The sequence below is a fragment of the Alexandromys fortis genome, unplaced genomic scaffold, assembly GCF_014885135.2.
Source record: "Alexandromys fortis isolate MF-2015 unplaced genomic scaffold, M_Fortis_MF-2015_v1.1 scaffold_36, whole genome shotgun sequence".
In the NCBI taxonomy this organism is placed as follows: Eukaryota; Metazoa; Chordata; class Mammalia; order Rodentia; family Cricetidae; genus Alexandromys; species Alexandromys fortis.
In genome coordinates, this window is record NW_026067915.1 from 4,082,559 (window position 1) to 4,104,224 (window position 21,666).

Below are 21,666 nucleotides of genomic sequence, written 5' to 3' on the forward strand. Positions count from 1 at the left end.
ATGGGTGAAGCTCTGCACCTGAATTCATATAGCTAAAAGTTGTCCATGAAGACTCTTTGCTGAGATTTTTAGGCAGATGGTGGCTAGCAGTCCCCAGCAACTTCTAAGCTGGGTCTAGGGATGGGATGGAGAATAACAACGTTAGACTGTCATCTTGGGCAGCATAAAGGCCAAGGAAATATTGACTTGGATTTTGTAACAGTGGACATCAGCAAGCACATTGCTTATACTAGAACTGCACGTGACAACCTGTGTGTGCATATATATATATATATATATATATATATACACATATATTCTCTTCTACCGTCAGACCAGGATCACACTCAGGTCATCAAGCCACAAGCTTGATGGTACGAGCTCTTTCACCCACTGAACTGTCTTACCAACCCACACGTGGATACCTTGAAAGTGCCAACACCCTGCAGCAGCACCCTGCAGCAGCACAGACTCATGCAAACTGTATCTCTAGGATAGCAACTTAAATCAGGACCAAGTCTCACCTAACAAACTGCAGTCGAAGACTAACCACTTTTCACCACATGGATTCTCTCACACCTTCCAAATGCTTCCAAGTGGTTCGATTAATCCCAAAACAGACTGCACAACCACATTTTATTCTGTTTCAGTGCCTGGCATATGACATTCCAGACGGCCTTGACAACTAGAGCTAGCCAGAACTTATCACGACTGACGTTCTGCAGATCAGACCTGTCTAAGAAAATGTTCCGCAATATTCTCTTTGCTGTGGCTACTTTTCGTGAAAATTGTAGCTGGATGGAATTGAGGAAATGACATCTGCATTTAATTCAGCTGTAACTTAAATTTAAGTAGCCACATCTTGTTAGTGGTTGCCGTATTGGACAAGAACCACTAATAAACTTGGTGCCCTTTTTTGTCTTCTTAGAAATAAGATGGGATTATGTACATCTAATAAGTTCACCGCCCTAGAGTCCTGGATCTGTGGTCCCCTTGCTATATATAACCCACCCTGCTGTATCGGCTAGGTTTTATCCTGCCCGTGTGACTATTTCCTAAAGGCCACGCTTGACTCCTCTATTATAGCTGCCACTCCTGCCACTGGGTTTGCTTTGCAACTTCTCCACACTGCTCATTCTACTCACGTGAGGTTGAGCATTTTTTCATGTTACCAACAGCTTGGACATAGTCTTCTCCTAAGTATTTTTCCCATGTGGTGCCGTCTGGAACTTTATACAAGCATTTGGTGTCATCTCTGAACAGAAGGTCCTTCGTGGTAGATTTGAACAAACAGAAACTCGTAGAGCAATCAGCATTGCTTCCAAATGCACCCTGTCAAATGAACAGAGAATACCTGTGAACACACATCCCTGAGCAGCGGAAAACGCTGGCATTGCAGGAGGCTGAAAACTCCAAGCCAACCAGCCCTGGAAAACCAAAGGAAAACTCCGGAATACACCTTAGGAACTTTCCACCTCTCTTATCTGCCATTTATACCCACCTGAACCTAAACCACATGCTTCCACAATTCCCCAAAGTCCTCTGAACACCCCTATCTTATTGTCCTCTGAGACCTCCAACCCCTCTCACTACCCACTCCCACCTTTGCTGATGTCATTTCCGTTCCGTGGCTTAAGTGTCTCAGAGGTGTTCATAGGAAGGAAGAAGAAATAATATGCCCCTTCCAGTATGGTTGCCAAAAAGACATCAGACATGCGCCCTCTCAGAGGAATGGTAAAAAAGAAACCAATAGAAGTTCACGTCTGGATACATTTTATATGTGTCTTGGACCAGCCACGCAGCTTCTCCCAGCCCAGGGCTGTAAAATGAGGGCGCTGGAAGTCAGTCTAGCATTCCTATCGCACGCGAGGAGTATTCTTGAATGCTCGTGACTATCATCCTGTGCCCTCTTCTTCATTCTGAACTCTGTAGAGCTGACATAGTATTTAAAAGATCTATGTAAGAAGCAGAGGTTTAAGACACTGTCAAAAGGCTAAAGAATTTCACTCTTTAAATGTTGGTAACACTGATAAGAAACTGTTAGCTACTGTAAGATTATTTGACCCAAATCTAATGTCAAACTAGAAACATCACTCGTTGTTATCACCAATGTGCTATTAAAAGGGGCTTTTGAAGACATGCTATCCTGTTTTGTTTTCTTTTCTTTTAGAAGTAATGACAGATTAACATGCAGGAAGCTACACCAGAAGGCAGAGTGATGTTTGTGTGTAGAGGGGCTCCGGGGATTCAAGTATTCAAGCAGCACCTGCCCTGTAAACTCCTCCCCCAGGCTGCCCCTGACAGGGTTGTTCTGAGGGTGAGACTCTAGCATTTTCCGAACTGTTAAGAGCATGGGACAACTACTGGTCTAAGCATGAGAAATAGAAATAATTTCCGGTCCTCAAGGTTTGTATGAAAGAACATTAGGAAGCAGGATCGTTCATCCTCATTTTCAGAAAAACATACTTGAGGAAAATAAAGGAATCCCTGAGTCAAGGTCAAAAGGGGCTGGAAAGCAGATTCCAGGTCCTGAGGGCTCGACTCGTGGAATCAGGTGGGAACTCGTCTCTAGTGACTAGGAATTCCACAGAAACAGAGCCAGGTCTGAGGGATCCAGTCCCAGCTAACACGCTGTAAGCCCCTTCGTTAGACACACATTTCCTACGCCTTTGTGTGCTTACTTCACTTTTTTTTTTTTTTATTAACTGTTTCCGTTTAATATGTAAAGAAACCAAGAGTGGAAAATTTAAGCCATATACATCTAAGACGGCACGGATAGAAAAGCTGCCGAGCTGAGATTTAAACTTGCATGTTCTGATCCACAATCTCAGGACTCCAAATTATAGTTTTCAGGAAGCAAATGTCTACACCGAAGCTTTGCTCAGCTCTGAGCTCCAAATAACCTGCCCCAGTTAGAACTAAATGGTGGGAGACCCTGGATGGTCCATACCTGCTGGTTACGTAGCACCGTGCTAACACGGGCTGCCTTCTCTTTCCGGGAGACCACGACGTGGTTGGGAGCTTGGGCCAGGTGGCACCTGGCATACTCCGTCACAGGCTTCCTGCTGCCATCGGGGCACAGCAGCTCGAAGTCTGTCAGCTTCAGATCCTTAGCCCATGCATCAGGGTTTTTTCCTGGATAGAGAAAAGGGTGGATCAGCCGGATCTGACCATTTTAGTTACTGGAAGGGGTAAAGGGGGGGGGGAGGTGTCCCTGACTTGCTGGCGTGTGGGAAATCTGTGCCTTCTGGCTCACAGAAGCACGTGTGCAGGGTTATGGCAGTGTTGGGAGGAAGGAACACTCAGGTGGTACTCAGTGCACAAGAGATTACTGGTGAGTACTCCTTTCCGATATTCCCTCTCCGTCAAATGAAAAAGAACCATGTTCCATGGGTGTTGTTTAAAAAAATTAAGGTCTTCATTTCTATTAAATTCCAAAGGTAAACAACATCAAAGTATTTATTAAAAGGCCAGGCATGGTGGTGCACACCTTAAACCTCAGCTTTTGGGGGCAGAAACTAATGGATCTCTGTGAGTCTGGGGCCAGCCTGGTCTACATAGTGAGTTCGAGACCAGCCAGAGATACAGAGTGAGGACTGCCTGTCTCAAACAACAATGAAGTTCCAAAGCCTTTGTACTTCTGGCTCCAACATGGAGAGAATGTGACACTCTAAGTCAGTTTCCCCATCTCTGCACACATCACACCTCCAGACCAAAGAAAGAAAGGAAGGAAGGAAGGAAGGAAGGAAGGAAGGAAGGAAGGAAGGAAGGAAGGAAGGAAGGAAGACCAACATTTTCAGTTTGACTTTATGCTGGTCCCAGGTGAAAACGTCCTGTCTCAGCTGCTTGCTTGCCTCATCTTTTCTGTATTCTCTTTGCAAAACTTAATTAATCAGTCAGTCAATTTAAACGCCTTTGCCTGACCTGAGGCTTTCCATAGCTCCTCCTGGCATTTTATTTAGCCAGTTTTCATCTCTCTCCCATAAAGCAGGATTGCAACCTTTCTCATCTCATTCGTTGCTCTCTCAAGAATCTTTCCATAACTGAATAAATACGACATGAGACCAGGATGAGAGTATTTTTAAATGTGTCTACTTATGAACTGAAAATCCTCACTTCTGCATTTCCCAAATCCCACCGGTTCCTTTGATTCCAATCCTTAAAATCTCAATTTCACAATTTGTGTTTCTATCTATGGCTGCTTTTGTTGTTGTTGTTTTTTTTTTTTTTTTTTTTTTTTTTGAGACAGGTTCCTCTGTGTAGCCTTGTCTGTCCTGGAACTCAGTCGTGTAGAACACACTGGCCTTGAACTCACAGAGATCTGCTGGCTTCTGCTAGGATTAAAGGCGTGCTGCCTGGCTCCATCTATGCCTCTTATACTCATTTACCTATATATGGGTCTACACAATGTTACAAGCTTATAGTTAGTTTTCTTAGCATTCAATCTTAACATAAATAAACTTCTGTAGTTCTTTCTCAGCTACTTATATACCTTACTTTTTTTTCTACCATTATGGAAACCGAGGTCATTCTTTCAAATAACTGGGCCTCATTCTATGGTGTGGCATAGAACTGTGTTTTTAAGCCATCCTTCCATTTATAGATACGTGGAGTGTTTTTAATTTTGTTGGCTACTACAGGAATGATAAGTTCTATTGAATGTGAATGGGCTCATGTAGATGTGGAACAGTAAATTCGGCTTAATTCTAATATAACCAAATTGCTTCCACCACCCTGAGTGGTAAAGTCTTGCTTAAGCATGAGCAAGGCCTTGATTCCCAAGTACTGTTGTGTTATATGGAGGGACAAGGGGAGACACTGGCAGGGAATTATAACAACGTTCTCTACCTAAAGTCAGGAGCTATGAGAAGAGAACTATGAAGGCTGTGCATGTGTGCAATGGGGTTTTCAATGCCAGCATTCTCTGCATAAAAATAGAAGCTTGGAGATCAGAGGCGCTGAAGGAGGTGAAAGGTCATGTCTCTTAGATAAACGATAGCCAGGAGGCTATAGACTTTGGAGTCTTTATGAAAAAGTGGGGAGTCAAGGCCTAGAAATCAGAGACTTTCTTAGAAAAGCACAAAAGAAATCTAAGGTGACAAAGAACAAGATCAGGCTAACCCTCTGGTGGCAAGAAAGAACCCCAGCAAATCGCAGGGACCCAGATTCTGTAGGGAAGAGGAGAGGGAGCACACATACCTTCAGTATTTTGCATGACAGTCTGGTGTTTCACAAAGGCTACATCTCCCTTCTCAACAAGACACCTGAACAGGTCCAGATATGCGGGAGAAAGAAGACAGGAGGTCAGATTGATACATGTCATTCAGAGGCATCGTACAGACCCAGGTTGGCCACCTGATGCCAGCAAGGCTTAGGACCATTCTATTGCTAAACAACATGCATAATAAGGAAAGCAAAAGCCTCCAAGTTGCTATGCAGTTCCACAAACTCAGCTCCACACACTACATAATTTTTTCCTTATTCTTTGTGTATGGGGTGGGGAGAGTATGTGCACATTCATGTGGGTGTGCATACCTGCACACGTGTATACACATGTGCAGAATTTGGAAGTCAGCGTTGGGTATCTTCCTTGACCCCTGTCTATCTCTTGAGGCATGGTCTCTCACTGAACCTGGAGCTCCTCTGTTGGCTAAACTGGCCGGTTAGTGAGCTCCAGAGATCCACCTGTCTTTTTTCCATCCCACACCCACAAGCACTGAGACACACACGCTGGTGGCTTTTCTGTGGATTTTAGGCATGCAAGCTTAGGTCCTCATGTGTGTGTGGCAGACATTTACCCACTTAGCCGTCTCCCACCCTCTACATCATATTTTTAGTACACTCGTTAGTAGGTTATATGCTTTCCCCAGCATGAACATAGGGAACAGGGAATCAGTTTTCTAAGGATAACCCCCCTATAACTCCCCGTTATCTGAAATATGGATGAGAAACTCCATCCCTTCAGATTTTTGAAGCCCCAAATGCCTGTGTAACATTTTTGAGAGACTGTAAGTTTCAATCTGTGGTATCCGTACTTCATTTAAAAAATAATTTTAACATCCAGGAAGCATGCAGGGGGGGGGGTCTGTTTTGGGTTGTTTGGTTTTCTTTTTTTCCTTCCTTTATCCCCCTCTTCTTCTCTCTATCCCTCTCTTTCTCTCATTCTTTCTTTTTTTCATTTGAGAAAGACTGAAAATATAGCAAACCTGATGCATATGCCCTTGACTCTAGCAAGGCCCATATACACATCTGAGAAGGGTGTTTCAGATAGAGAACAAAGAGTTCTGAGCCACAAGACAACTCCCAGAAGTTCCCAGACACAAATAACCACAACATTAACCCTGTTGTGTGTGGTTCCACCATGTTTACTGCAGCCCCTTGAAAGCGGACACATGTAGGTGTTGAACTAGCATGTGCTTCAGTAACTATGCGCTGATCCAAGTAAATCAGACTCTTAAACAGTGGACCCTGTCCTTTCCCCCTCTTGCATCAAGAAAAAGCACCTGCCTCTTCCTGCAGTTCTTCCAAAGTTCTGTGCACAGTCACTGAAAAGGTGAAGGGACTACTGTGCCCTAAACTGGCTGTGTTTTCTTTAAGAGTCTGTTAGTTTGACAATTCCATGTCATATCTGAGTTTTATAAGACATTTTGGAAAATGAAGCCCTTTAAATATGTTTCTATAAGCAAAGTTTGAGCTTTTTCTTTTTCCTGTAGTTCTCAAACATGCTACCACTAGCAAAAAGGACAAGGAATAGGTCAAAGGGGGTGCATTGTATTCTACATCTCCCAAATCCTGAGACCCTACGTCGCCCTTATCCTCTTCGGTATGATCAGAAGTGTGTGTGGTATGGTTCACACTTCCTCTCGCAATTTGTTCTTAATGGCATTTTACTCTTCATTCTGTTATTGGGAGGCTCAGTGGTAATAGCATCAAACATGGATTCCTGAATGACCACATAACAGAAGGTGTGGCTGGGCAGTTAAGTGACTTTTTTTTTTTTTGAGACAGTGTTTCTCTGTAGCTTTGGAGCCTGTCCTGGAACTAGCTCTTGTAAACCAGGCTGGTCTCAAACTCACAGAGATACGCCTGCCTCTGCCTCCCGAGTGCTGGGATTAAAGTTGTGTGCCACCACTGCCCAGCCAGTTAAGTGACTCTTGCAGAGCATCTGAGCTCTGCTCCTCGCACCCACACCAGGAAGCTCACAACCGTCTATAACCCTAACTCTGTGGGATCTGATGCCCTCCTCTGCCCCCACGGGTAGCCTGCACACAGCACACATACATATATGTAATTCAAACATTAATATTTAAGTTTAAAAAATGATAGAGATTCTATAAAATATTATGGTAGAGAGGAATTTAGAAATCATGTTCTTCATTATTCTCTACTTCAAAATGAGTATGGTTCTTGGTTAGCATGGAAAAGCTTGAGCCAAACCCCTGGCTCAATATTTTGTTGATTATGGAAAGGTACATTGCTTTGGCACTAGTGACGTTTGGGATTTTGTTAATTAACGCTGACTGTAGAGATTTATCTACTTCCATCCCTTCAATGCCAGAGGCACCCCTGCCAACATCACCACCATCAGAAGCATCTCTTGACATTGCCAAGGCAACAGGAGGCAAACTGCCCCCAGTCGAGAACTGCTAAGCAGCATCCCCTGTCAGTCTCACTGGTCTGGCAGGCAGAGCTCTGTGGGGACCCAGAGGCCCCTTCACACGCCATCTCTACATTTGGTGGGGAAATCTCTCATCCTAATATGTGCAACACTTAACAGACCAATACTATAAGACCTCATCTCACTTCCTAAAAGAAATCTGGCCAAGACTAAGGCATCATTATATGTTAGGATTGGAAAACTCACCTGAAAGCCCCTGTGTAGCCAAAATATCCCTCCTTGTTGTTCGGAGCACATTTGTTTGGGCCCATGCACAGGTCACAAAGAGTGGAATTCTTCTCGTATCCAGGAGCACAGCCTTGACTGAAATATTCATCTGGACCCAAGAACAAGAGAGAGTCCGTTTCTTCAGGTGTCAGTTCTAATGGCTTACTTAACACATGACAGGGATTTAAATAATTCACTCTGAAACCTGCCACCCACCAACCCAGAATCACCAGACTGCAGGCCTTTGAAGGAAACCTATCAAGGGTGGGAAAGGATCTTGTGAACCGCCCACTTCCGGCTTGGGGGGGGTGGTAGGGGGCTTTGAGCACCACCATCTCCAGCCTGAAGAATGAAGAAATGGAATTTCTGAGGTTGTGCCACTGTTTTTGTTTGTTTGCTTTGTGTTGTGTTTGTTGGAGTTTCCCCTTTCATTTCAAAGCTGAAGAGAAGAACAGGGAATTCCCCCCGCATTTTGGCTGCATCCACGGCTGTGAAAGTCCAGGAGGTCCCAGAGGGTCCAGGGGTCAGAGGTCAGGAGCCTGTGTTTTGTGCCCATGGCTCCAGGTGGGCTTTGTTTCTGAGGTACCAGAGCATCTTAGCTTAGAGATGCGTCCTCATTTCCAGTGCCTCCATATGCTAGGGCTGCGGGGATCACAGTCAGGTTTATATAGTTCTCTCATTTTTAAGGAGTTGCCCAAATTTGGAGGCACTAGGAAAGAAGAACTCAGGAAGCCAACAGAAAGCAAAGCCATTGTCAATGTCTGTCTGTTGGGATCTTCTACTTAGAAACTTAGGAGGTAGAGACAAACTCCACTCGGGATCTTCAGAGGACACAGAGTAAACTGAAGACTCCTAGGAGCTGAGCAGGAACTTGACCAACACCGTAAGAGACCCAGGACCCCCCCCATAGTCATATCATAGGACCCCCACAGCGGGGATCGCGTAGTGTCTCCCCAATGTCCATTTCACTTCGTTCCTCAGTAACACAAATCTAGCTTGATTTGTGGCAGGTGTGTGCAGGCAGGTGTATGATAACACACCTAAGATCTGCACAATAGGAAGTTATAGCAAAAATAATTGCTTGGATGTCCAGAAGGCTCCTTTCAAACACGGATCACAGCTGGTATAAGCTTTCATTTTCTCTCATTCCTGCCTGGAGCATGAATGCCCTGGAAACTATAAGACAGCTTTGAACATGGACGTGCTCTGATGGGAACTGTGGAGTGGGAGAAAGGAAGGAGACTTCAAGACCCTATCAGCCATGGAATGCCCACGTCTGGTCTTCTTCATGGGACAGAAGAAATGTAAATGTATATTCACTGAAGCCACTATGTGCAACTGAGACAAATCATGCCCACTCCATTCCCTGGCTCTGTAGCCCTTCCAGTTCTTTCTGCTATTTCCTAGAGGTTTGCTTTTATGAGACTTCACGTGTACGGACCTGGATCCCACAGCCTTTCTCAGGACCCCTTTTCTCTACAACACCAAGTTCCTTTCCCAGCTCTGCTCACCAAACTTGCAGCTCTTGGTCCTACTGTAGAGCAGGCCCATGGGGATGTTCCAGCCAGCAGTTCTGTCTACAGCGGTATGGCAGGACTTCTTGCCTTTCAGATTCTCCCAGGTGATGTCACGGTTCGATGCCTTCACCACTGCCACAGCATAATATCCTACAGGAAAGATGCCACCAAGATCATTATTAATGTCTCTGGGACCTCCAGCAGATGCCACTGTCTTTATAAAACAGCAAGGATGTCCTAAATAGCACACTGTGTCATGAAAGGAGCTCCCCAGTAGCTGACTCTGGTGAAGAACAGGACAGTCTAGCAGGAAGAAGTTCAAAAGCAAAGCACTAAGATCACGTGGTGCCCCGTGATCAGGTACAGTTTTTAAATGTTTTTATCTATCAACTTAAAAATAATGGGTGTGGGGGGGATGGATCAGCTGGTAAAGTACTTGCCCCGAGAGCATGAAGCCTGGAGTTCAGTCCCAGAACCCATGTAAAGAAGCTAGGCATGGTGGTGTGTGTATGTGGCATGTGCCTATAATCTCAGGAAAAGGAGTATGAAAACAGACAGATTCCTGGAGTTCACCCACAGCCAGCTTTACTTACTAAAGGGGCTCCAGGCCAATCAAAGACCCCGTTTCATAAGACAAAGTGGATGACTTCAGAGAAAAGCCACTTGAGGTTGACTTGTGACCTCTACACGGTGCATCGCAAACACGCACACGTGCCCACATACACATGGGGCACCCAGACAATGTGAAAATAAAAAGCAAAAGTGCTAACACATTATCATTATAGAAACGGCTGCCCTATAACCCTCACCTGTGTGCATAAGGCCAAGGTTATTGAGTTAGAAACCTGTAACTTACTTTCCAAAGCATTAAATCAGAGAAATGGATGCCAGGAAGCAAATGTAACTCTAAGAGTTTATAATGAACATACCTGGGGGTTAATCAGACCAGACATTCTCTCATAAGGGGAATATAGTTTTATACCAGAGCTGATATGCAAAATGGAAACACCAAGAACAAATCGGTTGTCCTTTTCGGCAGTACAAACATATCCTCTAATAGGGGCTAGAACACCAACCTGCAATCCTGTTTTCTATTTTAATTTATTCAGAATATTCTCCCCAACAGAAAGCAATCCTTGTTATCCGTGGAATAATAACAGCTCTTTCTAGATATGCTATAAGTCAGAAGATTGTGTTTAGTTGCGGGGTCAAGGCCAGACCGTGAAATACAACCTAAGGAGTCTGAATACTGGGTCTCGGTGTCAGGCTTCCTGCTCACTCTTTTGCATCATTTTAGATCTATCTTTAATCAGAGCCCTAGTCTGGTTAGTCTAATTTCTGGGCCCAGCCTGGTTGGATGGGCAGAAAAATCCACACTCCTAGATATCAGTATTTTGACGCTCTCTACTCGGTCCCGCAAGGACCACATCAGTAGGGTTCCTTAGCTGTGCTAACTCTCATCTAAAACTCTGAAGACTTTAATTCATAATGGAGGGAAGAGATGGGAAGAGCCTAGATTTGTTTCTAGGATTCTAAACCACTCATAAATTCTATATCCCTGGATCCTCCCATGAGTCCTAACAGAGGACAATACCTATGTTAGAACATGAAATGAGAAGCCCCATGTCTAAGTCACGGGGAGCGCAGAAGCACAGCCCTCCTGATCAATGCTGACCCTCACGCAGCACTTTGCATTCTGAAACTGTATCTCTCCATTGACTTATAAACTTGCCTAACCGCTTCCCCCAACAATGAGGATTTCCCTTCCAAGGTGATTGCCAGATTCAACTCACCTTTTTCTAGTTGTCCACAATCAGTGCTGTCTGGAGGAAGGAAAATACAGCATTAAGCATTTATGTATAGGTTGGAAGATCATGCCCATCTCATGAAGCCACCAACAAGGAAAAAAGTGGATACAACTGCACACATCACTGGTTGACACTAAGGCAAGACTCTCCAGAGTTTGCGAGTTCACCTGGGTGCTGGACCTCTAGGGTTCATTCACAAACCACATTTCAAGTGTCTTGTTCGCTGTGTGCCAAGCCTGCAGTGGATGTTAACTGAATGTATTCGTCCTGCAACAGGCAGTGGGAAAAGCAGGAGTGCTGGACATTGCAAGACTTTCCAGACATCCCACATAGACTCTGCAGTGGGATCCCTTTCATACCAGAAGTCTCATAGCAGGGATGATGGACGGTTCCACCACCCTCATTCTTTAAGATAATTGTGGAGATTCTAGGTGAGGGAGTCCCAGAGACTGGGGAGGAGTGTTGCAGAATATTATTTTAAGATGTGTTACATCTGTTTATGCTGTGGAACATTTGCTTTAATGGTGCAAAGACATATTACATTTTTTATGTTGCATTTGTTTAACTGTGAAGCTGCGTTACTTTGCCTCTCTAAAACACCTGATTGGTCTAATAAAGAGCTGAATGGCCAATAGCAAGACAGGAGAAAGAATAGGCACAGAGAATCAATAGGAGGAGAAAATGGGGAAGAGGGAGATCAACAAGGGAGAAAAGAAAGGACCAGCCAGGCTTAGAGGTTAAGAGCACTGACTGCTCTTCCAGAGGTCCTGAGTTCAATTCCCAGCAACCACATGGTGGCTCACAACCATCTGTAATGGGGTCTGGTGCCCTCTTCTGGCCTGCAGGCATACACACAGACAGAATATTGTATACATAATAAAAAAAAAAAAAAAAAGCATGCAAGAAAGAAAGAAAGAAAGAAAGAAAGAAAGAAAGAAAGAAAGAAAGAAAGGAAGGAAGGAAGGAAGGAAGGAAGGAAGGAAGGAAGGAAGGAAGGAAGGAAGAAAGGACCAGCCACCCAACCACACAACCATCCACGGAGTAAGAGTGAAAGTAAGATTACAGAAGTAAGAAAAGGAAAAAAAAGCCCTAAGGCAAAAGGTAGATGGGATAATTTAAATTATGAAAATCTGGCTAGAAATAAGCCAAGCTAAGGTTGGGCATTCATAAGTAATAAGACCGTAATTGAGAGCTGGGTGGCAGGCCTCCCAGAGAGCAAAAAAGAGTGAAAAAGAGAAACCAACCACAGAGGGTCCCAGGCAGGAGGCACTTTATCACAGCTATCACAGCTCTGAGATAAATTGGGCTATGGTTCTCCTCGCCATAGCCCAGAAAGAAGAAAGCACAGAAGCAGGCACTCAGCACACTCACCATAGTTCTCCGCCATGACTGGCACTAGACCGCACTGGCCTGCTATGTAGGCGTATCCTCCATCCAAGCTCATGGCATCAGCTTCTCCATTCTGCAAAGAAAGCAGGTCACAGCAAATGGAGAGTTGCTACTTCCTGTGCCACCTGCCCTTCTAGACTGTCTCCTTGAAAGTCCTTCCCAGCACAAGGTATAAAGCCAGGGAAACTATAGATGTTGGCACTGGACTCCCCCCCCCGCCCCCTCCCCCGCCAGTGATAGGTCAGGCACACCCAGGTGTTAGCATCCCTTTAAATAGACTCAGGTTTTGAGTTGGTAGGCTTTGCATTAATTTGGTTTGATTTTTTCTTGCCTCGACTCAGGCAAAACAATGAAATGGAATGCCGCTAAAATACTGTCATATTTTAAAATGCCAAGAGAGGAGCAGGGTTGGTGGTCTGCTTTGCTTTGTGACTGAGAGCTTATAAAGCACAGGGTTGTTTTTAAAAGCTCAAAAGCAGAGCTGAGAAACTCCAGAAGGATCAGTTGACAGTGGCAAGTTGTCAATAGGTATTACTTTGTTTCCATGTATTTACGAGTTTGTTATCAAAGATCCAACTGAAACTACTGCTCAGTTGGGCTCAGTTGGTAGAGTACCAGCCGAACATACCTGAGGCTTGAGGTCTTGTCCTGAGCAACCCTAAGCCTAGGTGGTGGCATAGTGGCACATGATCCCAACACGCCAGAGATAGAAGCAGAATGATGTGGGTGTAGCAGCTCAGCCTCAGCCAGGAACTGACCAACAGCAGCCACTTGAGACCCTGTCTCCAAATACTACCACCATCAACAGACTCAGCCACAGTAGCAACTAGAGCAACATCCAAAGGTTCAACTTAAAGAATAGCCAGATGGGGGGAGGGGCACTCTGTGAAAGCTAGTAGCTTCCTTGTCTTCGCCAGGCTTGCCGCCCTGGCAGAACCTCAGCGCATTCTCTAAGATAACGCCAAATCAAGAGAGGCTTCTAAGAGATGATGAAGGGGGAGGTGCTAAGCAACCTACAGGACACGATCGCAATAAGAGGGTTTTCTCTGAGTTATATGATGACAAGGGGTTCTTATTTTCTTCTTTCTCAGGCTGAGGATTTTGAAGATTCTCTATAGGAAAATAAGGAATGTGATTTTTGACCAATTAAGCAGACGTGTACTTGCCTGCGAGATCAAAACCGAGGCCTTCCACACTCATCAGGGCAAATTATGATCTCAGTCCACTCAAAAGGACATGGCTAATGTAAAGAGCCAAAGGAACCTGGAGGCACCCTTCAGACCCACAAACTCTAAGGCTTAGAAACTCCTACGGAGCTGAGCTCAGACCATGAAATCAAGGATTCTAGAAAGGGGATTTCCACACCGCGCTAGCTACACTTGCCGCCTTGGCCAGTGTTGGGGACACTACCCCAGACAGGCAGAAGGGCCATACCACAATCTTGTCGATGCAGTCCTCGGTGGTCTCTGCCGATTCACAGTCGATCTGCCCTCCGCTGTTCACGCTCCACTCGTCACACTTCTGTCTCTCGTGGTGACCCAGGGCACACCACTTCACTGGAACGCTGCTGCTGGGGCTTTCTGGACCTGGAGTTCAAGAAGAAGAACCAGAGGTCAGGAAAGCTGCTGTCTGGGATATGTCAATGCTGTGGACTGCTTCATGCAAAGGAGATAAATAGATCCCATTCAAGGAACTCATAATCATCTACGGGAGACAGTCGACCAATTTTGGTTAATTTCATTTAAATTCAGCTTCTCCTCTTTGGTAAGATTATTTGTCTTTAGTTTTAATTAAGTATGTGTGTACGATTCTATATGTGGGTTTGTGCATGTACAGTACCCTCAGAGGCTAGGAGAGGGTGTCAGAGCCCTGGAGCCGGAGTTACAGGCAGTTGTGACCTGTCTAATATGGGCACTGGGAGACACTCTAGGGTCCTCTCAAAGGCCATACTTGTTTTTGACCACTGAGCCACCTCTAGACCCCAGCCTTTTCTTTTGAAAAGCTGATTCTCTAGCCTCAGGGCACCCTAACATCTGAACGCTTTTCTTTCTCCCTTCTCTTTCTTTTTTTCATATTTATTTACTTATTATGTATACAATATTCTGTCTGTGTGTATGCCTGTAGGCCAGAAGAGGGCACCAGACCACATTACAGATGGTTGTGAGCCACCATGTGGTTGCTGGGAATTGAACTCAGGACCTTTGGAAGAGCAGGCAATGCTCTTAACCTCTGAGCCATCTCTCCAGCCCCCTCCCTTCTCTTTCAAACAGCACTTTTAACTAATCACTTATTTCTGCGTTCATGGTTTGCCATAGGTTTCCACATGGGGGAAATGTAAATTCTGCTAGAGAAAGAGACACACCGTGTCATTCACCAGGGCACCCTCCCATTTAAGCAGTGCTATCATGGAGTCATTATAATATATGTCCAGCAAAAAGATAGATAGAAAGAAAGACAAACAGACAGATAAATGGACACATGCCCATCTTTTCAGCTTGGCCCCCAGATCACGCCCTCACAGGGGCTCAACCCTTGCCCAGGAAGGTCTGTTTGACTTTGCTTTTCACTCCTGTAGGACCTCACTATTTTACTGCTGTTGCTATTTTCCATTTTCTCACTTTGTGATTAGTTGTCCAGTAGTGTGACCATCTCTCAAACATGTGTCCTCCCCCTGGCCTGAAAGTTCCAGGACAACAGAATCTAATATGAGTTTTAAGTCCAGCATCTAGCAGAGTGTGGCTAGATGTTCAACAGATATCCACAGAATGAATAAATTACCAGGCAGACTTCCAGTGCCCCAGTGAAACTCGGGGCAAGATCAACCTCCCTAGACCTACAGCTTCATTAGGCTTGTGTTGACCACAGTATTGACAAGAGAGGTGCAATCTGCAGAAACTTTGAGTTATTTACTTTGTAATAGTCTGATTGGCTTCATAAAGGGCACAGGAATACCCTGATTTATGCAGAGGAAATGATACTAGTACCAACCCAGGTCATTTAAAATGTGAACAGCCTTCAAAGCCCTGGGTGATCTCCAGGCCCTCTCATGGTGGATGCTACCCAGCATCACTCCAGCCCTGGGCTCACAAACAAGAGACAGAAATAGGAACATCAGGAGAGGCTGACAGTCCCCAGAAAGACTATGGCTGCTTTCTTGACCTTGCCTAGCTCCCCACATTCCTTGGGGGCACCCGGCTTTTCCTGAGTACTTACACTCTCCTTCCCGTACATTCCGAATGGCGGTGACATAGTTGTGGCCGAGGTACAGCCTGTAGTCCATTCTCGAGGGGATCTTCAAGAGCCCAATGGCAGAGTTCTTAAACAGCAGGTCTTTCTCAAGAGGAGAGTCGAACAGTTGAAAGTCTTTGGATTTGCCTTTGCCAAAATTTTCCTGTTTCCGGGAAAAGACAGAGCAGCAGGGATTAGGGAGGGTTAGTGGCAGGACTGAGGAGAACAAGGAAAAACTCCAGGAAAATGATTTAAAACCACGGGAAACTTGGAGGTCCTGGGAAAGAAGTACATTCAGGCATACTCTCCATCACCGAGCACCTTCGTCGTCCACTGCCTTGGAAGAACCATCCCACTGTCTCCTTCCCTGTGCTTCTGAGCCTGTCTTCCCTAGTGGCCGAGAGCTAGCTGAGAACAAGGACTGAGCCTAGGGCGGAGGCTGGTACTGGATGGCTGCCCCTTGCATTCTTGATGGACAGATAAGTAGGCTGGACCAGAGGCAGTTGTCTTAACCAACCCCAGCCAAGAGAGACACAGAACTGGCAGGGGGAAGTCAGTGCCTCTACAGTCAGCGTGTGTGTGTGTGTGTGTGTGTGTGTGTGTGTGTGTGTGTGAGAGAGAGAGAGAGAGAGAGAGAGAGAGAGAGAGAGAGAGAGAGAGAGACAAGGAGTGGGGAGAAAAAGAGAGATGCTCTTTCCTTCTGGGTTTTAGGAGAGCCTTTTGAGATTTTCTCTGGGCCTTAAGGGCCTACCTTAGATGGAAAATGTGTCACTGGTCAAAAGGCGGTGTGCTGCAGGAAAGCCTTCAGCCAGTAGCCTTTAAGTTATCTGCCCACTTGGGCATGGCCTTTTATCCTATAATTGCTGATGTAAAGTGTGTATTTGCTCTCTCTGTCTTCCAGCTGCTGGTTTCGGTTGCTGTTTCTGGCTCAAGCAGAGGACTGTGATCTGTGAGTCTACCCCTAAATAAATGACCCTTTATTATACTCAATTCTGAGCTAGTGCAGGATTTGTTTTTTAGCGTCCGTCTTCATGGTGGATATTGATACCAGAGGAAGCTCCTGCTACCCTACCAGGCGTCCCAGCTGGGGATGTGGCAGGGCACCCTCTGTTTCCTGAACATACACAAGGACTGTTCTAGTATGTCTAGATGTCAAGAAGATCTGACCACGGAGTTGTAAGTATGTGGGAGAGAATTGGGGGGGGGGGGTGGATACCTGGGCCACTTTGAGGATCTCCCAGATCAAGTCCTCCTTGCCGTCCACAGCTCGAGCCACAACAGCGTGGGAAGGGACGCGGGCCAGGTGGCACTCCTCAAATTGATCCACTGGCTTGCGGGTGTTGTCAGGACAGAGCAGCTCATATTCGTCCCTGTCAGACTTCTGTTGCAGAACCTCTGAGGAGGGAAAGTTCAGGTGAGCCCCTCCCACCTTTGCAGTCCTCTTATCAGAGAAAGCAGGAGTTGAAGGACCTGGAGGGATCTCTGAGGGCTGAGGAACAGGCGGGAAGATGAGCCCAAAACAGGATGAAGGCATGGAGGTTTGGGGGGAACTAGGGAAGCAATGACGGCCTCCATCCCATGAGTCTGAATTCAGCAAGATGGCTGACAGGCCAGGGTCAGCCAGACCAATCTCCAAACCTTAGCTATGGCAACTCTTCCCTAGAAGAAGAGCCATTGTGTGATTTGAGTGGTAGAAAGGGGCCCATAATCTAGGTGGAGACCCCAAAAGCACCTGTCTCTACCAATGTAGAAATTCAAGCAATGGTAGAGAAACCATGCAAGCTTGTGCTTGCCTACTGACCGCAAAAGGGGGCAGGAAACCTGCCAGGCTTTTCCAATCACTTACCAAATATGGTCGTGTGCTTGACAAAGGCCACATCCCCACCTCCATCTTTCAGACACCTGTGGGAAAGAAGCACAAAGACTCTGGTGGTCTGCTGACATTTGGAATACTGCTGAGAGGGGGGATGAGCTCACACAGGACAAATGCCCCTCCATTTCTACCCCAAACCGGCAAAAAGAAGGTGAAAACATTTTAATGTAAAAATGCTTCAAATCCCTAGTGCAGAAAATGATGGTATTTCTACTCTGGCCATGTGGACTTCAGGGTATAAGCGAGATAAAAAGAGAGAGCAGGAAACCAGCCACAAAGTCCCCCTCCTAACAAGGAAGCTACTTGCAACTGCTGCTTTCTTGGAAGATCAGTTTTCTTCAGGGCAGGCCCCATGTCTCAGGAATAGTTGGCCAATGCAAAACAGACTCCAAGCTTTTTTTTTTTTTTTTAACCCATGTGCTTTTTGTTTGGTTTGTTTTTTGTTTCTTTTGTTTTGACCTTTGTTGGTGGTGGTGGTGGTGCGTATGTGTATGTGTGCGTATGATCTAGGAGGAGTTGGGGGAAGGGAAATAATATGATCAAAATATATGTTAAAAATAATTTTAAAAGGCCAAATGTACTGTCAGGTTGGGGACAGGGGAGTGTCCAGTACATTAAGCATGGTTCACTGCTGTCATAGGGGCAGAGGCTCTGTCACATCCCCAGGCACAAGGGGTGTGTTAGTCCCTTCAGATGCTGGCCAGCTGGATGAGAGGAGACACCAGCCAGATGCAAGAGCTCCGAGGAGAGAGAGGAGAGGACTCCTAGAACAGGGCTTGAGCTATTACATCAGATGAAAGGGAATGCCGCTAGCCTAGCCTTGAAAGTTCCAGGTTGTACCCCTGCCTCCTTGGGAGAAGTTTAAGCTCCCTAGATGTGACTTTAGGCAGGCGAGGATCTGCTTTAGGTCAGCAAAGAACCGCCATTTGAGGACTTTCAGCACTGGTCACCAGAGAGGCCATCTCAACTCACTTGAAGGCGCCTGCATAGCCATAGTACGGTTGGAGAGAGGAGCAGCCACAGCCTGGACACAGTTGACACAGTTTGGGGAAGGATGCCGAATCTGCACAGGGGACACAGCTGCCCGAGAAGAAACTGGCCACAGCTGCTCGATACAAAGAAGTGGACAACAAGGCGTAAGCACAATGCCATTAATGCCTCCCTGCCTGGGCTCCTAAGGCGATTCAGAAAAGCGATGAAGCCAGCAAGCACACTCCTGGCTCCGCCTTGCACGCGCTGAGCAGGGTTTCTAAGCAGGCACAGGTAAACCTCTGCCCTGCAGGTACCCTCTGAAGTACACCAGTCCGTATTTCCTGCTAGCCTTTGTTCAACCACTTTCTTCCCAGATCTTTCCGACAGAGGGCGCCTCTCGGGGAGGTAGAACAGCCTAGAGAGGTACGGAACAACTTCATGCCCAGCAGGTGGCACCAAAGCACCCTTTAGCGGAGTGAATCACGTCTCCAGACAGGAACTGGGGGTGGGGAGCAGGCGCAGCTGCTGTGAATATGGAAATCCTTTGCGAACCCATCTGTCCTTTCCTTCCCTCCTCAGGACAGCCTCTGCTGGGGTATTGGGAGCTCACAACGACAAAAAGGGCCCAGCTGACACCCCCGTGGGCATCTGGTACCACGGACCTGCCACTCTAGACGTTTCGACTTCTCGCCACCACCTTGGAGTTCAGTCTACCCGCCTGACTAATCATGACTGCGTGACCTTAACAAAATATCCAGGAAGAGAGGTGACAGCTTACCCTTCTCAATGGGACTGCGAGGCTCCGGAAATTTACAGAAAAGTAAGCCGACGGGGATGTTCCATCCTGCAGACCTGCCCAAGCCAGTGTGGCAGGACTTCTTGCCTTGGAGCTCGTCCAGCTGGAAGCCAGAACCCTTCTTCACCACGGCCACAGCCATGTAGGAGGTTTGTGGCTCTAAAAGGGGACAGTGTGAATGGAGTACTTTGACATAGCACAGGGAAGCACCGCTCATCAGGGCTTGGCTCTGATCGAGGAAGAGAGACCCAGGGGTAATCTAGGTGCAGTTAGTTGGCTTGTAAGAAGTCAGAGGAACCTCTGTTGGCTTAAAAGCTGAGGGAACCTTTGTAACATCATCTCAGGAAAACACAGGGTCGAGAAGCACCTGCACAAGGGTCAAGAATGCTCCGTTTACCCTGCTCTTGCCCACCAACCCAAAGCCACGGGGAACATGGAACTATAACAACAGGGGCTCACATTCGCTGCCTCCCTCAAAGTATTTTACGTCCTCTGGTGACAAGGGACAGTCAGAGTGATCTCAGAAGGCTCCTTGGACTGTTGGGCTCTCACTATGTGCCATTGGATGGGTTCTCCTATGTCCATGGCACCCGACGCTCCAGCTTGGACACATCACCAGATCCAATGAAGACCAAGCTGGACCCCAGGCTGCTCTCTGTCCAGTGAGGATGCCTGACTCAGAAGGTCCATACTGGCCTTCAACCAGCCCAGAGTCCCCAGATGCTTTCACCTGTGCCTGGAGGACTAGATCTTCTCATTCCTCACTGACTCCCCGAAGAGAATGCTTGCTAGTGTCTAATATCTAATACCTGCCTACGAAATGAGAGTTAATGTCTCCTAGGGGACAAAGCCGCAACACCGCTCCTGGGTCCTTTGGGAGAACTTACTTTCAGGTGTCCCATAGACCTCTGCTACCACAGGCTTCAGGTTGTTGGGTGTCAGGCCTGCCTCATACACCCAACCGGCATCCAAGGTTATGGCATCTGCTTCACTTCCCTAAGAGAGAATAATCCTCAATGAAGCCCTTGCTTCCAAAGAAGGCCTCCTTAAGCCATAGCAGATGGGGAGGGACAGCGATGGCCCATGCATCCAGGGCCAAAAAAAACCCAACTCTAACAAGAACACATCCAACCCTGCTAGCATGCCTTGATTCCATTTCTGTCAAAAGACCCCTTCGCTACCGTTCACATTTGCTCTGCATAGAGAAAAGAACAGAGTTTTTTCCTCTTTTCCCGATGATGTGTCTGTCCAGCGCCTAACCAAAAATACCCTAATCGAATTTACTTTCAGCAATTGTAGAGGCTTGGCCTGGCAGGCTTGGTTGGGGAAAGGGTCCCTCCCCCTCCAGAGGCGGGCATAAGCCACTGTACTATAGGTTCTGACACGGTTGTATAGAGCACTCAGGGACCTCTAGGTGGTCTTTATATCTCTTTCCATGCTCAGCCAGCCAGAAAGGTTTTTCATCAGAGACCCTTGTGTTCTGAGCGTTCCCGTCAGCTCCTCTGTGGGTGCTATTGTGGAGTTGCCTCCAAGAAAGATGAAATCCTTGAAGGCACTTGGCTCTCCACTGACTCGGAACTCATTGCGTTCCCCTATAGTCCTGGACCCACGAAACAGTAGGGGCTAGCATGCCGTGGCCACACACACCTGTTATCCCAGAGTTTGGTAGACACAGGCATGAGGATTCAAGGTTCAGGGTCTCCCTCACCCCCTCATTTCTGGTATAATTGTCTACTTGTGCTGCGGGAGCTCCTTCCGCATGACACCTTCAGGAAAAATGTCCTCTCTCTTTGGGAGTACAATAAATGACAGACTTTCCTCTCCCTTTCCATGGCAAAAATAAGACTTCTGGGTGTAACTGTGTATTTGTTGCAACTCAGAAGTGTTACACACAGAGATACACACACGCGTGTTAGAGTGTGTGCCTAGCATTCCCCAAACCCTGGGTTCAATCCCTAGAAACACACACACACACTAGAGAGAAAGAGATGGACAGAGACAGAGGGAGGGAAGAGAAAGGGGGAGGGAGGAAGAGAGAGAAAGAGAACTTCCCAGCAGAGTTAGACAATAACTTTCGACGCCTGTCCCCCCACCCCAAGTTCATAGAACTCAAGTGCCTCTAAGCAGTTACCTCTCAGGGTGCACTGCCCCCTGCCTATGGACAGTAACCACGACTTCTTCTATGTCCATTTCTGACATGATTTGAAGGGCAGCAAGGG

At 46.6% G+C, this 21,666-nt stretch overlaps 1 protein-coding gene across 1 annotated transcript in view; it reads right to left on the reverse strand.

Annotated features, from left to right (window-relative positions):
• The window catches only part of LOC126500003 (serotransferrin-like), a 47,372-nt gene that overhangs the window by 23,265 nt on the left and 2,441 nt on the right, over positions 1-21,666 (reverse strand). Inside the window, 14 exon segments of the mRNA XM_050139584.1 lie at positions 1,125-1,311; positions 2,930-3,114; positions 5,179-5,243; positions 7,844-7,973; positions 9,376-9,531; positions 11,175-11,204; positions 12,561-12,651; positions 14,013-14,164; positions 15,792-15,969; positions 17,023-17,201; positions 17,653-17,708; positions 18,652-18,784; positions 19,430-19,606; positions 20,335-20,443. Coding sequence (XP_049995541.1) covers positions 1,125-1,311; positions 2,930-3,114; positions 5,179-5,243; positions 7,844-7,973; positions 9,376-9,531; positions 11,175-11,204; positions 12,561-12,651; positions 14,013-14,164; positions 15,792-15,969; positions 17,023-17,201; positions 17,653-17,708; positions 18,652-18,784; positions 19,430-19,606; positions 20,335-20,443 — 1,828 coding nt within the window.